The 14,529-nt window shown below is 39.7% G+C and overlaps 1 protein-coding gene across 3 annotated transcripts; it reads left to right on the top strand.

Annotated features, from left to right (window-relative positions):
- Positions 1 to 346: 346 nt before the first annotated feature.
- Positions 347 to 11,770, top strand: il12rb1 (interleukin 12 receptor subunit beta 1). 3 transcript variants are annotated; one of them, XM_068319890.1, is made up of 15 exons: positions 347 to 492; positions 1,565 to 1,688; positions 2,499 to 2,650; positions 2,758 to 2,900; positions 2,998 to 3,031; positions 4,954 to 5,073; positions 5,549 to 5,625; positions 6,083 to 6,311; positions 6,401 to 6,547; positions 6,818 to 6,916; positions 7,098 to 7,253; positions 7,447 to 7,599; positions 7,720 to 7,792; positions 8,020 to 8,095; positions 11,397 to 11,770. In XM_068319890.1, exons 1-15 carry the CDS (start codon positions 417 to 419, stop codon positions 11,721 to 11,723), a joined length of 1,986 nt encoding a protein of 661 aa, XP_068175991.1. In that variant the 5' UTR covers positions 347 to 416; the 3' UTR covers positions 11,724 to 11,770. The 3 variants fall into 3 exon arrangements, with proteins under 3 accessions (XP_068175991.1, XP_068175990.1, XP_068175992.1); XM_068319889.1 differs by having other exon boundaries at positions 7,390 to 7,599; XM_068319891.1 differs by lacking the exons at positions 7,720 to 7,792; positions 8,020 to 8,095 and having other exon boundaries at positions 7,390 to 7,599; positions 11,397 to 11,566.
- Positions 11,771 to 14,529: the final 2,759 nt, after the last annotated feature.

Raw genomic sequence — 14,529 nt, 5'->3', positions numbered from 1 at the left:
CACCCAATCCACACATTACCTGTCCCTTATGGTTCCCTTAGCAGGTGATGAGTCCACTGGAGGTTGGGTCCTTGCAAAACCATTTTCATCGGATATAGAAAGATATAAGCTTCCTTTGTTTGTTCTTTTAAAGTTAGCCTTGAGAAAGAGGGGGAAAAAAAAACATTAGGGAATTTAACTTTAAAAAGATATCAAAGTTGCTTCAAAGTTTTGTCACTTTCATTTTGTCTACGTGTCTCTACCCAATGCTACCTCCCCACCCTGACACTTCTGGTTTTTACTGCACCTCCCTTAACCTAAGAGACATGAAACATTTGTGACATTTCTCAGAAATACAACCAAGTGACATGAAGGCAGACTGAGTACATGGCCTCACACATTGAGGAAAGAGGCCTCCAGACTTTCAACTACACCACATGGAAACTTTCAAACTCTGGCACTCACTGCACGGATATATTGTTGTGTTTACCTTTTTCAAAGCATTCAGAACAGGTACGACTAAATATGAGAATTGTTAACGTTTGGTATGAATTTTAGGTTTGCATTTATCTATCCGTTGTTTGACTGCCTGCTTTCATCCTTGTATTCACAAAAGCTACTGAGTCCCGTTCAGTACTTTTCTATAAAAATCACAGATAATGGCACACAGTGCTATTGTAAAGTGCACTGTGTGCCATTATGTGTCAGATTCTAAACACCTGTATAATGTGGTTTATTTGGAACCATGAGCCCTTAGATTATCTATGAAAACATCATCATGCTCCAAAACTTTAAGGTGAACAGCTATTTCCAATCTCCTTTAGTACCTTTTAAACACATATGAACAAGGTGTCTGAGGATGCATGCATTGATGCACTTTTTTATACATGTGTTCAACAGTGGCTACATCTTTGTATTTCTTTATTTCATTCAATTGAATTGTTTCTTCTATTGTTTTTTTGCATATTTAATTTTCTTCATCTTACAGTTTGGCTGTTATAGCACTGCAAAGTATTCTCAGAAGTCTTTTTTACGTTGTTATTTGTGTTAGAAAAAATAAAACAAGGGAGATAGAAAATATATTCCTTTTTCAGTTCTTAATGTCACACGACTGACCTAATGATGTTTTAATTTTTAGTTTTTAGGTTTTTTTTTTACGTTTCTTTGGTTTAACCTCTGGCTGATCGTATCAAGCTGCAGTGCAGCAAATCTACATCTTGTGGTTTCCACTACAAGATAGCATTTGCACAGCATTGCTTTGTTCTTTCTCACTGAAATGCCAGTCCTGCCATTTTGTCCAAACTGATCTTGATGTCTAAACTAATATCTGATAGGAATTGAGTGCTTATAGACTGATAGATTGAACTTTGTCAGAAAGAAAACTTTAATCATTTGGGGATTTTATATCAAGCATTACAAAAAGTTTCACATTACAAATTAAATATAATTAGGCAAACCAAATATATAATAAGTAGGTGATTCTAGTAGTATAACAAAAAAGGTACACAAAACCTGCTGAATTTGTTGCCATTAAACACATCTAAAATATCAACGCTTGGTCATTTTGAAAATTACTTCTTTCAAGGTTCGTCATGTGAGTATCCAACAAGTCCACAATGCTTTAGAAGAAGCAGTTATGAAACATCTTACATCTGTGAATGGAGCACGAGCATGGTGGACAGAAATGTGACATATGACCTGTACATGTCGTGAGTATTGATCATAGTTTGGGTCACAATGTTTTTCAAATAGTGATATCTACACAATATAAAATAAGGTTCACTCTCTGGTTTTAGTAGTTTGTAAATGTACTGTATTTTATAACTACATTGAGAAACTGCTGTCACTCATGAGTTTGCAAATAAGGAAGAATCTCTTTCTAGTAAGCTGCAGTTCACCACTGAGTTTGTTTGAACACCAAAAGGATACTGTATTCTGTTTGTGTGTGTGTGTGTGTGTGTGTGTGTGTGTGTGTGTGTGTGTGTGTGTGTGTGTGTGTGTGTGTGTGTGTGTGTGTGTGTGTGTGTGTGTGTGTGTGTGTGTGTGTGTGTGTGTGTGTGTGTGTGTGTGTGTGTGTGTGTGTGTGTGTGTGAGACAATGTGGACAGTTAGATGGGGTTGAAGGAAGTCATTTAAGAGGGGTGAAACAGTTTAGCTCTTCAACAGTTTTGCAACACTGAATAGATGAGACCTCCGTGGTGCACTGGCATTGCGCCCGGAGTTTCCCCTGCCTCACGCCCCAAGACAGCTGGGATAGGCTCCAGCTCCCTGCTACCTGCGCAAGCGGATGAAGCAGTTAAATAAAATGAAGGAATGAATTAATCAATAGATGACACATAATTTGCTTTTGAATATCCCTGACCTTTGTTGTATATATAGGTGCAATTTGCTTATCCTATTTCTCCATAACCTGACATCAACATAAATGCATTAACACTCTAAACAAAGGGATTAGATACCGTCAGTCTACTCATGAGAATGTGAGATTTGATGTCTGCTTCTGTCATTATTTAACCTTAGTGATATAAAATGCAAGAGTATTAAGGAGACCTCATGTGAGCTCCAGGAAGAACAGCTTTTTGTCCACAAAAAAATTCCCATTTGGGTGGAAGCTCATGTCGGAAACTCCAGCTGTACTTCGACCAAAAGATTTGTTGTACTCAAACACACAGGTACTGATTCGCCTCTCATGACCTCTTAATATTTCCATAGAGGTGATACAGAAATATCTTGTAAATAAACACTGAGACATGGAAACAACTTTGCTTTTACTCAACAGTGAAGTATGATGCTCCACAAAATATTACAATGTCCTGGTTGAAAAACAACCTCACCCTAAGCTGGACAGCAGCAGAGGAATATCCAGCCTTAGCAGAGGTTGGACTCCAGCGATATGAAAACCCCAGAGAATTCTGGGAGAATGTAAGGCAAATTTTGTGACCAAATTTAAATGTGCATGTGATTGTAATTCTGTATAAATTAACATATATTACAAATTTTACTTGTATTGATTCTGCAGAGAACAATGAACACAACCAATGATGGTTTAAATTGTGAGTATAGCCTTACTTTTGTTCTTTTTAAGAAAACGTAATTCAGCCTCTTATGTTCTCTGTGAACAAATTTTCCCACACAAATTAATTCCAATATTTTTACTCCATTCAGTTCAAATGTCATATTTACATTATTGCCATCTATTTCTGAACAACACATTGATGTTTCTGCCCCGGCTATTAGTTTGGCTTACGTAAGTTCTGACTGTGATAGAAGTAAGATAGCAGTTCCATTATGTTATGTTAGTCATGTTAGTCTATCTGGCAATCTTCTTCTTCTTTTTCTTCTTCTTTTCCTTTTGGCTTTTCCCTTCAGGGGTCGCCATAGCAAATCGATTGCCCCCATCTAACCCTGTCTCCTGCATCCTCCTCTCTCACACCAACTACCTTCATGTCCTCTTTCCCTGCATCCATAAACATCCTCTTTGGTCTTCCTCTAGGCCTCCTGCCTGGCAGTTCAAAACTCAGCATCCTTCTACCAATATATTCACTATCTCTCCTCTGGACATGTCCAAACCATCTCAGTCTGGCCTCTCTGACTTTATCTCCAAGACCTCTAACATGTGCTGTCCCTCTGATGTACTCATTCCTGATCCTATCCTTCCTGGTCACTCCCAGAGAGAACCTCAGCATCTTCATCTCTGCTACCTCCAGCTCTGTCTCCTTTTCCACACTCTCCATTGCTCTGGACTGTTGACCCTAAGTACTTAAAATCCTCCACCTTCTTGATCTCCTCTATCTGTAACCTCACTCTTCCACTTGGTTCCCTCTCATTCATACACATGTACTTTGTCCTACTGCAGCTATCCTTCATTCCTCTCCTTTCCAGGACAAACCTCCACCTCTCTAGCTTCTCCTCCACCTGTTCCCTGCTCTCACTGCAGATCACAATGTCATCTGCAAACATCATAGTCCATGGAGATTCCTGTCTAACCTCATCTGTCAGCCTGTCCATCACCATAGCGAACAAGAAGGGGCTCAGAGCTGATCCCTGATGCAGTACCCCCTCTGCCTTGAACTCCTCTGTCACACCTACAGCACACCTCACCACTGTCTTACAGTCCTCATACATGTCTTGCATCATTCTAACATAATTCTCTTCCACTCCAGACTTCCTCATACAATACCACAGTTCCTCTCTGGACACCATGTCATAAGCTTTCTCCAGATCTACAAAAACACAATGCAGCTCCCTTTGGCCTTCTTTGTACTTCTCTATCAACATCCTTAAAGCAAATACTTATATATAATACTATATAAATACTGCATCTGTAGTACTCTTTTTTGGCATGAAACCATTGTGCTGCTCACAAATGCTCACTTCTGCCCTTAGTCTAGCTTCCACTACTCTCTCCCATAACTTCATTGTATGGCTCATCAGCTTTATTCCTCTGTAGTTGCTGCAACTCTGCACATCTTCCTTGTTCTTAAAAATGGGCACCAGCACTTCCAGTATGGAAGTCATAGGTTTGATTCGCAAATTGATTTGGCAAAAGTTTTACATCGGATGCCCTTCCTGACACAACCCTCTGTATTTATTCGGGCTTGGGACAATAAGACACTGAATTGTGCCCCCTTGCGGCTACATTGTTAGCCCATCTAGCAATAATATCTTGAATTTTTCACCTTTCTTAGGCTACAAGGCCCTTTATTCCTAAATGGTTTTGGTCTTGGAGATGTAAATCTTAAAAGCAGCTAAAGACTAATTTTAATTTTCAGAGACTGGGGACAAAAGAAACAAGTTAATCAGTATTTATATTAGACATACTTATTATGTCAGTTTATCTCCAGCTTAGGTCTTTATATATAATCTATTGACATTGGGAAAATCATTAAGTGAAAAAATAGCCATATGGGGGCATCTGTGAAATAAAAAAAAGCCCTGACTTTTGTCTTGTTTGTGTTTTTTTTTTTCTGAACAGACCAGATGATTATTGTGAATCTATTGAAAGACACAGCATACCAGGTTCAAATCAGACATCGGTCCAATCGGGCACATACCCCACTGTGGAGCACCTGGTCCCACGTGATTGTACCCGCAGGTGAAGCTTCTACTTTTGTGGTGTATTGCTGAGCTTCTTGTCCTTGCATTTATTTTTTTTCATTGAACAATTAGCATTAAAACGTACACATTTGTCTTAAAGCTGCACTGTGCCAGATGTAAAGTGATGTTAATTTATAAACTGAATCACGAAACATGACAGAGGACCAGGTATTGTCATCCCGTATGACTAATATCTGTAACAAATTTTTTCCTCTTTAAACTGTGATTTAAAATATCATTAATGGCCTGATATAATCCATGCACTCTGACAGAAGTCTAAATTGAAATATGGAACAGGACATGTTATATAATTTAACATACCTACTTTTTAATTCTGTAATATTAAAAGAAAGGGTCTTTCCTTTTTGTCATTGGAGATTGTAAACAATTAACAGATGCACCTTCTCAGAAAATAATTTATACACTCAACATAAATAACCTTCACAGTGTTTCTTCTTGTATTTTTAATGTAGAGTTGGAACAAAAACTCATTGTATCCACGACAACAAGACTTTTAAATGGCACTCGAAAGGTAACTCTAAGGTGGAAGGTAAGTCAGAGGAGGGTAACAACACAGAATCAATCACACTTCTAGGTTTACACTAGAGAAACACATTTAAAATTTGTTGATTTTTAGTAACATCTGTTGGCTTTCTCACATATCAAGCAGTAATTTGCTATGATGCTTAAATTACAATGGATTTTCTATTATGTGATTCTGTCCTCATCAAAATTCAGTAATCATAAAAGCACATAAGAAAAACAAAAACAAGAAATCACCAAATACTACACATAGAGATAGATACTATGACATCTTACATTACCTTCTATCCTGAATTACACAATTAGTCGTAAAATTTAGCAAAAAATGTTTTACTTCTGCTTTTGAATGCAGGTGTGTCGTTTACCTGATAGCACCATTCGTGCTGATTACAGCCACTACATTGTTCAATTTTTTTTTCAGTTGTAATAGATGCTTGTCTGAACTGAGCTCTTCTGCTCCTCAGCCGGCTCCACATGCAGCAGCCGTCACAGAGGTGATGTACAGCCTGAAGGACACACAGTCTTCTCATGGATGTCCTTGTAATAAAGCGGAAAGTCACACCAAAGAGAATGAATACACCACGTATATCTCGTACTCTGCCGCAAACATCACTATTATAGCTAGAAACGCAGCAGGATATTCTACCCCAGCAATTGTACCAATACAGGCCGAAGCTGTCGCAGGTTTAGAACGTACGTGTGTTGCTCATGTGAGTCATGTATCAGGTTTATTTATACTTAAATATGTACTAAAATCTGCTTTTTCTTTTCTCCCTTGCTAGGTTGTGACAAAACTCTACTGGATGAAAAATTAAAGAAGACGACTTGCCTTGAGTTCCATGAGGTTCAAGATACAGGCTTAAGGACAGAAAATGTTATCACTCTAATGGGAAGGAAGAAAAAGAAAGAAAGACAGAAAATGAGAAAAGGTACATTCTACTTTTATAGAAAGTTTTTTTTAAAAAAACTTCATCCTCTCTGCTCTGCAGAGGCAATAAGTAGTCATTGGCCTAATTTTGTTCCAAAGTGAATGATGGGAAACAATTTCACTGTCTTGATGTAATGAAATAGGTCACACAATATTTCAAAGCTAGACTGGAAATTCCAGGACCAAAAACACATTCGCTCGTCTCTAGCCATCGGTTGGATGTGTTATCAAAACTGAAGGCAAAATTAGAGTGGTTCTGTTCCTTTTGCAGCTGTGAAGGTCTTCACTCGCTACCTTTACTCTGAACACAACTGTAATGGTGGGAAACCACAGACGGTTAAGAAGTGCCTCTTTTATCTAAAAGAGGGTGGTAGGTGTCTTTAAGTTATATAATATATCTACTTTTTCCAATTTTCATGTCCAACAAAAAATATGTTATCACTCCCAGACAACACATTTTTCGTGCTTGTGCCAATAAATACAGTATTTTTATTGTTACGCTCATTTGCTGTTAATATGACAAAAATGCTGTACTTTTTCATCTTCTTCAGTTCCACTCAGTGCTCCTCGGGACTTCATTGCATTTGGTGAAACCTACAATTCTGTTAACCTTTCTTGGAAAGCAATTCCCACTGAGGAGCAGCAAGGTTTCCACACACACTACAGCCTCTGCAGTGTGAAAGTTAGCCCAGTGCAGGATCTGAAAAGTGATTTTTTAATGTTTTTCTTTATTATTTTCTTTCTTTCTCAACTGTTTTCTACAACTAAATAAAGAGGGAGAGTTGATTTTAATGTGTGACTATGGTATATGTACAATTTTAAGTTTACACTTGATTTTCACAGAATACATATACAGGTACACGTGTCAAATTGTGATATCCACACATCTCATGTCATCAGAATGCTACAACCTATCCACCTCACTGCTCAATCACCATCTGGAAAACTTGACTTCAGGAGCAAAATATAACATCAGCCTTGCCGCAGTGACGCGAGTGGGAGAAGGACCGAGAGCCACAGAAATTGTCAATACGCCCCAGAAGTCTTTGAATGGTAAGTTACTGAATTAACACTTTTTTGTGTGCTAAATAATGTAAAATGTGTTAATATTTGTTAACTTATTTGCATTCCCCAACAAAATTATCTGTGTCTTACTTTTCCCCCTGAAATCAGTGCTGTTATTCATTCTGAGCTTTATGTTCGTGCTCTTCTTAATCTCAACAACATGCACCTGGATCTTGAGGAGGTAACTATTCTACATTTGAGATAGAGATATGTAGCCCTATAAGGGATGTGGACCACAACCCTTAAAGTATTAATTAAGTAGCATATATGCTTCTTAAATTCAAAGTCTGCTCGGTTTTACAGAGGGGCATCTTTAAGGAATTTTTGTTATCAATCTTATTGTTTAATCTGCAGTTGTTTAATTGTCTCAACAGCTCTTTTTAAACTGTTTGTGGTATTTTTTAACAGGATCAAAACAAAAGTCTTCCCTCCTGTACCGAAACCTGTTATTCCAAATTTGAACCATGTCATACCAGAGAGTGAGGTAAGAGACTCTAGAATGGACTCACAGCTTCCCGTCCTGAAACTCTGACAGCTGGACTATTAGCTATTTACAAACTGTAAGAGTTTACGGCAATGTGTTTTGAGTTGTTTGTGAAAAAGTCTCACAGTGAATGCGATGACTGTTTTTACCAGAAGACAGTACAGGAGTGAAAGACCAAAAGCTATTGTTAAAGTTAACCTAAAGTGAATTTAATACTCAGTTCACATTTTTTCAGGGAAGTAGATGAAAATAAGGAAAGTCCCTCATGATTATGTTGAAGGAGAACCGTGCAACATTTATTTGACCAGAAGGAAGAACACAGTAAACAAACTGCACAATTTTTACAATAAGAGATTGTATAGGGGTATTTCAGATTAACGTAGCCGCAAGAGGACATATACTTTATTGATCCCCGCAAGGGGAAATTACAAAGTCACTCATTTAGTGACAAGTATACAGGCCCCCTGAACACAGCACACAAGGGGGCCTGTAAGCATGCAGTTAGTACAATCACTTTAAACTACACACATAAGGGAGGCAGAGTGACGGGCAGCGGCTTCGGAACGCGCCCCAATTTTGAGCAGCTTGTAGGGGGGACGGCGCCTTGCTCAAGGGCACCTCGGCAGTGGCTGGAAGGTGAGCTGACACCTCCCAATGTCAGCTCACACTCCTGGTGACATCATGGCGGGAGTGGGATTCGATCCGCCGATGGCTGGGGCGATCCGTCTGCTCTACTGCTGAGCCACTGCCGCTGAAGTCTATTGACAGGTAGACTACATCTTGTGTAGACGGTGTAACCTGAAGGAGATCAGTGACTCTAAAGTAGTAGTAGGTGAGAGTGTAGCCAAACAGCATAGGATGGTGGTCTGTAGGATGACTCTGGTGGTTAGGAAGATGAAGAGGACAAAGACAGAGCAGAGGACGAAATGGTGGAAGCTGAAAAAGGAAGAGTGTTGCATGACTTTTAGGAAGGACTTAAAACAGGCTCTGGGTGGTCAGGAGGTGCTTCCAGATGACCGGATAACTACAGCTAATGTGATCAGGGAGACAGGTAGGAGAGTACTTGGTGTGTAATCTGGAAGGAAAGTAGATAAGGAGACTTGGTGGTGGAATGGGAGGTACAGGAGTGTATACAGAGAAAGAGGTTAGCTAAGAAAAAGTGGGACACTGAGAGGACTGAGGAGAGTAGACAGGAGTACAGGGAGATGCAGTGTAAGGTGAAAGTAGAGGTGACAAAGGCCAAACATGGGGCTTATGACGACTTGTATGCTAGGTTGGACAGTAAGGAGGGAGAGACTGATCTATACCGGTTGGCAAGACAGAGAAACAGAGATGGGAAGGACGTGCAGCAGGTTAGGGTGATTAAGGATAGGGATGGAAGTCTATTGACAGGTGCCAGTAGTGTGATGGGAAGATGGAAAGAGTATTTTGAAGAGTTGATGAATGTGGAAAATGAGAGAGAACAAAGACTAGAAGAGGTGACTGTTGTGGACCAGGATGTAGTAAAGATTAGTCAGGATGAAGTGAGGAGGGCATTGAATAGGATGAAGAGTGGAAAGGCAGTCGGTCCTGATGATATACCTGTAGAGGTTTGGAAGTGTCTAGGAGAGGTGGCAGTAGAGTTTCTGACTGGGTTGTTCAGCAGGATCTTAGATAGTGAGAAGATGCCTGAGGAATGGAGGAGAAGTGTGCTGGTGCCCATTTTTAAGAACAAGGGTAATGTACAGAGTTGTGGCAACTACAGAGGAATAAAGCTGATGAGCCATACAATGAAGTTATGGGAAAGAGTAGTGGAAACTAGACTAAGGGCAGAAGTGAACATTTGTGAGCAGCAGTAGGGTTTCATACCAATAAAAGAGTACTACAGATGCAGTATTTGCTTTGAGGATGTTGATAGAGAAGTACAGAGAAGGCCAAACGGAGCTGCATTGTGTTTTTATAGATCTGGAGAAAGGTTATGAAAGGGTGCCCAGAGAGGAACTGTGGTATTGTATGAGGAAGTCTGGAGTGGCAGAGAAGTATGTTAGAGTGGTGCAGGACATGTATGAGGACTGTAAGACAGTGGTGAGGTGTACTGTAGGTGTGACAGAGGAGTTCAAGGTGGAGGTGGGACTGCATCAGGGATCAGCTCTGAGCCCCTTCTTGTTCGCTATGATGATGAACAGGCTGACAGACGAGGTTAGACAGGAATCTCCATGGACTATGATGTTTGCAGATGACATTGTGATCTGCGGTGAGAGCAGGGAACAGGTGGAGGAGAAGCTAGAGAGGTGGAGGTTTGTCCTGGAAAGGAGAGGAATGAAGGTTAGCCGCAGTAAGACAGAGTACATGTGTGTGAATGAGAGGAACCCAAGTGGAAGAGTGAGGTTACAGGGAGAAGAGATCAAGAAGGTGGAGGATTTTAAGTACTTAGGGTCAACAGTCCAGAGCAATGGAGAGTGTGGGAAAGAGGTGAAGAAGCGTGTACAGGCAGCATGGAACGGGTGGAGGAAAGTGTCCGTTGTGAGGGGTGATAGAAGAGTTTCAGCTAAAATGAAAGGAAAGGTGTACAAAACTGTGGTGAGACCGGCGATGTTGTTTGGTCTAGAGACAGTGTCACTGAGGAAAAGACAGGAGACAGAGCTGGAGGTAGCAGAGATGAAGATGCTGAGGTTCTCTCTGGGAGTGACCAGGAAGGATAGGATCAGGAATGAGTACATCAGAGGGACAGCACGTGTTAGAGGTTTTGGAGATAAAGTCAGAGAGGCCAGACTGAGATGGTTTGGACATGTCCAGAGGAGAGATAGTGAATATATTGGTAGAAGGATGATGAGTTTTGAACTGCCAGGCAGGAGGCTTAGAGGAAGACCAAAGAGGAGGTTAATGGATGTAGTGAGAGAGGACATGAAGGTAGTTGGTGTCAGAGAAGAGGTTGCAGAAGACAGGGTTAGATGTAGGCAATTGATTCTCTGTGGCGACCCCTGAAGGGAAAAGCGAAAGGAGAAGAAGAAGATAGGGATACTTCAGGTTGTTTAATTGAATGGATTTCCACGAAACTTTAAACAGAGATTTATGCTCCCCAAGGATGAAGCTTTTTGCCTTACTGGATTTCATGACTTTTTTCTCGATAGGTCAGATGTTCAAAAAAAATTGTTTGCCTCATGTGTCTCCAATAGCTTTTTTTGTTGTGTTTGTTTGAGTGTTCATGTTCTAGCATCATTTTTTTAACATCAAAGTAATTGTATGGTACATATGGCAGTCAAAGAGGATCACATTCAAAATTTAAGATCCCTCTGTCCTCTGCTAATCTGACATATAACAGGATGCGCTGGAGAAAAAAGAGGAGGTGGATAAGCTGACACTGCACCAGCTGCTAGAGCACAGCTCTGCCCCAGAGGACGCAGAGGAAACCACTGTTTTTGGAGGAGAGTGGGATGGTGGCACAAATGAGGATTTGTATAATCAAAGGGGTGATGCAAGGATGTCAAAAGGAACCAGTGATGAGCATTTGAGTCACGGCTATACTCACAATATACTGAGGAACTCTAGAGAAGGAGCAGTTACTGATCTGGAAGAGGTGGAAAATGAGATCACCATGATGATTTACAGGAATGGTTTGGTGTTTGATGTGAGGCCAGACTCCACTTAAAATTGATTCAAGTCACAGTTTTTCAGCTCAGATTGCACAAATAATAAAACATTCTCATCATTTTTAATAAAGAATTTTGATTTTGATTCCAATTTTCAAAGTCTTTTTTAACATGTTTTTTTTTTGTACTGTTGCACAAATAGATCAACAGAGTATCAGCAAAATATTTATCAGGTTTAATGTTCACTTCTGTCTGTGAGTCTTACAAAAGGATGTCAGGATTTGAATGCAGGGCGGCTGATGCTGCACACTGCCATTAAACTGTGGAAAGGGTTTCAGGATTTACGTGCAGTTGCAATCATATTCCTCCTTTGGTCAGTCTGTCCACCACTTTGCCCCTAATTGAATTATCTTACGCGATGCTTGATCAAGGTAGAGTCCTCAAACAAGGAATCGCTCTGAAAGTTTTACCTGCTAATCCCTAAATTGAAACAATTAGTAAAGGAAAAAACAAAGCAAAACACCAGTTCATGATTAAAATTCTTGGACTATATTTAAAATTAAAAACAAGGGAATAACAAAATGTTTTTCTCAAACTTTTTTTAAAATTATGATCAGTTGTTACCTTTACTTAACCCTTCAAAGATGAGATTTCAACAGTGATTTTCTTTCAGGCTCACATTGCTGTTAGCATCAGTATAGCAGCCCAATACAGAATAAACTTCATGAAATTCAATCAAACCAATTACACTGAAAGTGAAAAAAATATTACTCAGCTTTGAGTTACAGCAACAAAAGTTGCTACATTGCTCAACAATTACAACAGTATCATATTTAATATGAAGTCCATTGTTTCATTATTGAACATTTAAACCTGAAACTGCAAAATCAAACAAGTGTACCTGGTTTTTAAGTACCAAAGTGAAAGTCAAGAGGTGAACATGTGACAGGAAAGTTTAAAAAAAAAAAGTTGCGTAATGTCAAACGCTAGTTTATTCAAAACCAAAGACACTTCTGTGGTGTTTCAATCAACCTGGTTCAAAGTGGAACACTTCAACAACTTCTCACCACACTTCTCTTTCACAGCACTCTTTCCTCCTTTCTAAAATCATTCGGTTGTGACCTGCATGAAGAATCCATAAGAACATCAATTATGTTTGACATACGACAGATTAAGTTTGATCTCTGACCGTATCAAAATTTAAATCTTCCATCCAACCACAAACATGCAGGTTAACACCTGATAGATGAGAGATGTGTTACAGGCAACTCTATGAACAGACACCGGAGTGTTTAGTCTGTGTGTATTTTAAGTGTAGTACCTGCATTTACATACAACATGGAATTGAGTTTATGAACATTTACTTTTTCAGTTCGACCAGATGTTATTTGTATATGTCAGATTGCAAACACTAAGTCACAACAGAAGACAAAAGTGACCCATCTATAGTTACACCAGTGAATCTAACTCCTAAATTCAACTTCAATGTGCTTCTGCTTTATTTTAGCAATCAGAATTTTGGAAACTAAAAGTAAAACTGAGCAGCCAAATCTCTCCAATTTATATTGCTATGGTCACTGGTTCAGTTATTACAGTGATGGGTAGTTAACTGTCTAACATGGCATTATCCAAATTAATCAGTTTACTTGATGTTGTCACATTCGGCAATCACTTAAACTGGCCAGCTCATGTAACAATACCAAACTTAGACACAAGATGTAAACATTAGACAAAGATTTTCATAACATATGGTACAGAAATTTAAGGTAAATAGTTAATAGTAGATGTCTTCTTCATTAAATTGTGTTTTTTCTGTGGTCTTTAACACATACGATGTCAGCTGATCCTGCAGTTTATACTCACAAATATTTTTGAACATGAGGAGTTTGGGAAGTACCTCCCTGGTCTTTAAACAACAACTGCAGTGAGATGAAACATTCAGAATAATACAGCGGTAAAGTAAATCCCAATCATATTGAACAGTAAAAATCTAGTAGTAACCTCTTTGGTGCACAAAGAATACTTTTAGCTAATGATAATGATGTCAATAGCAGTATGGAATCATTAATACAGTACAGGGATTTGTACTTACTATAAATAACAACAAATAGCGTTTCATCGGCAGGCATGCAAGAACATTTATTGATCTTTGTTAAATGGATTTTAAGGGATCCCTTAAAGATTTCACCCATAATTTTTGCCATTTCATGTTTCAACTAACTTGAAAATGGTTTTTATCTGAATTCACCTTGTGGAATGATCATAACTTAGACAGTGTCAGAACATACCAAAGCACACCACACAAATATGGCATAACACATTTACACATGTCTCCGGGCAAAGTCACCAAAGTAGTTAAACAACTTCACGATGGCAAAGCCCCAGGTATTGATGAGATTCGCCCAGAAATGCTGAAGGCTCTGGGTGTTGACAGGCTGTCATGGATGACACAGCTCTTTAATATTGCGTGGAAGTCTGGGACAGTCACGAAAGAGACTGGGGTGGTGGTTCCTCTTTTCAAAAAGGGGGACCAGAGGGTGTGTGCGAACTACAGGGGCATCACACTCCTCAGCCTCCCTGGGAAAGTTTACTTCAAGGTGCTGGAAAGGAGGGTCCGGCTGATTGTCAAACCTCAGATTGAGGAGGAATAATGTGGGACCGTCCTGGTCGTGGAACAACGGACCAGCTCTTTACTCTTGCAGGAATCCTAGAAGGGACTTGGGAGTATGCCCATCCAGTCTACATGTGTTTTGTAGACTTGGAGAAGGCGTACGATCGGGTCCCCAGGGATATACTGTGGGGGATACTGCGGGAGTATGGGGTGAGGGGGCCTCTCCTCAGGGCCACCCAATCCCTGGAAGCCCA

This window comes from Antennarius striatus, chromosome 7, assembly GCF_040054535.1.
Source record: "Antennarius striatus isolate MH-2024 chromosome 7, ASM4005453v1, whole genome shotgun sequence".
Classification (NCBI taxonomy): Eukaryota; Metazoa; Chordata; class Actinopteri; order Lophiiformes; family Antennariidae; genus Antennarius; species Antennarius striatus.
This window is presented reverse-complemented; position numbering and strand designations above follow the sequence as displayed.

Bases quoted from the DNA above. Each gene is read 5' to 3' on its own strand.
- il12rb1 (XM_068319889.1), top strand. From the start codon at position 417: ATGGAAACTTTCAAACTCTGGCACTCACTGCACGGATATATTGTTGTG. The intron at 1,689-2,498 runs GTGAGTATTGAT...ATTTAACCTTAG, and splicing joins ACATATGACCTGTACATGTC to TGATATAAAATGCAAGAGTA. The intron at 5,074-5,548 runs GTGAAGCTTCTA...TTTTTAATGTAG, and splicing joins CCACGTGATTGTACCCGCAG to AGTTGGAACAAAAACTCATT.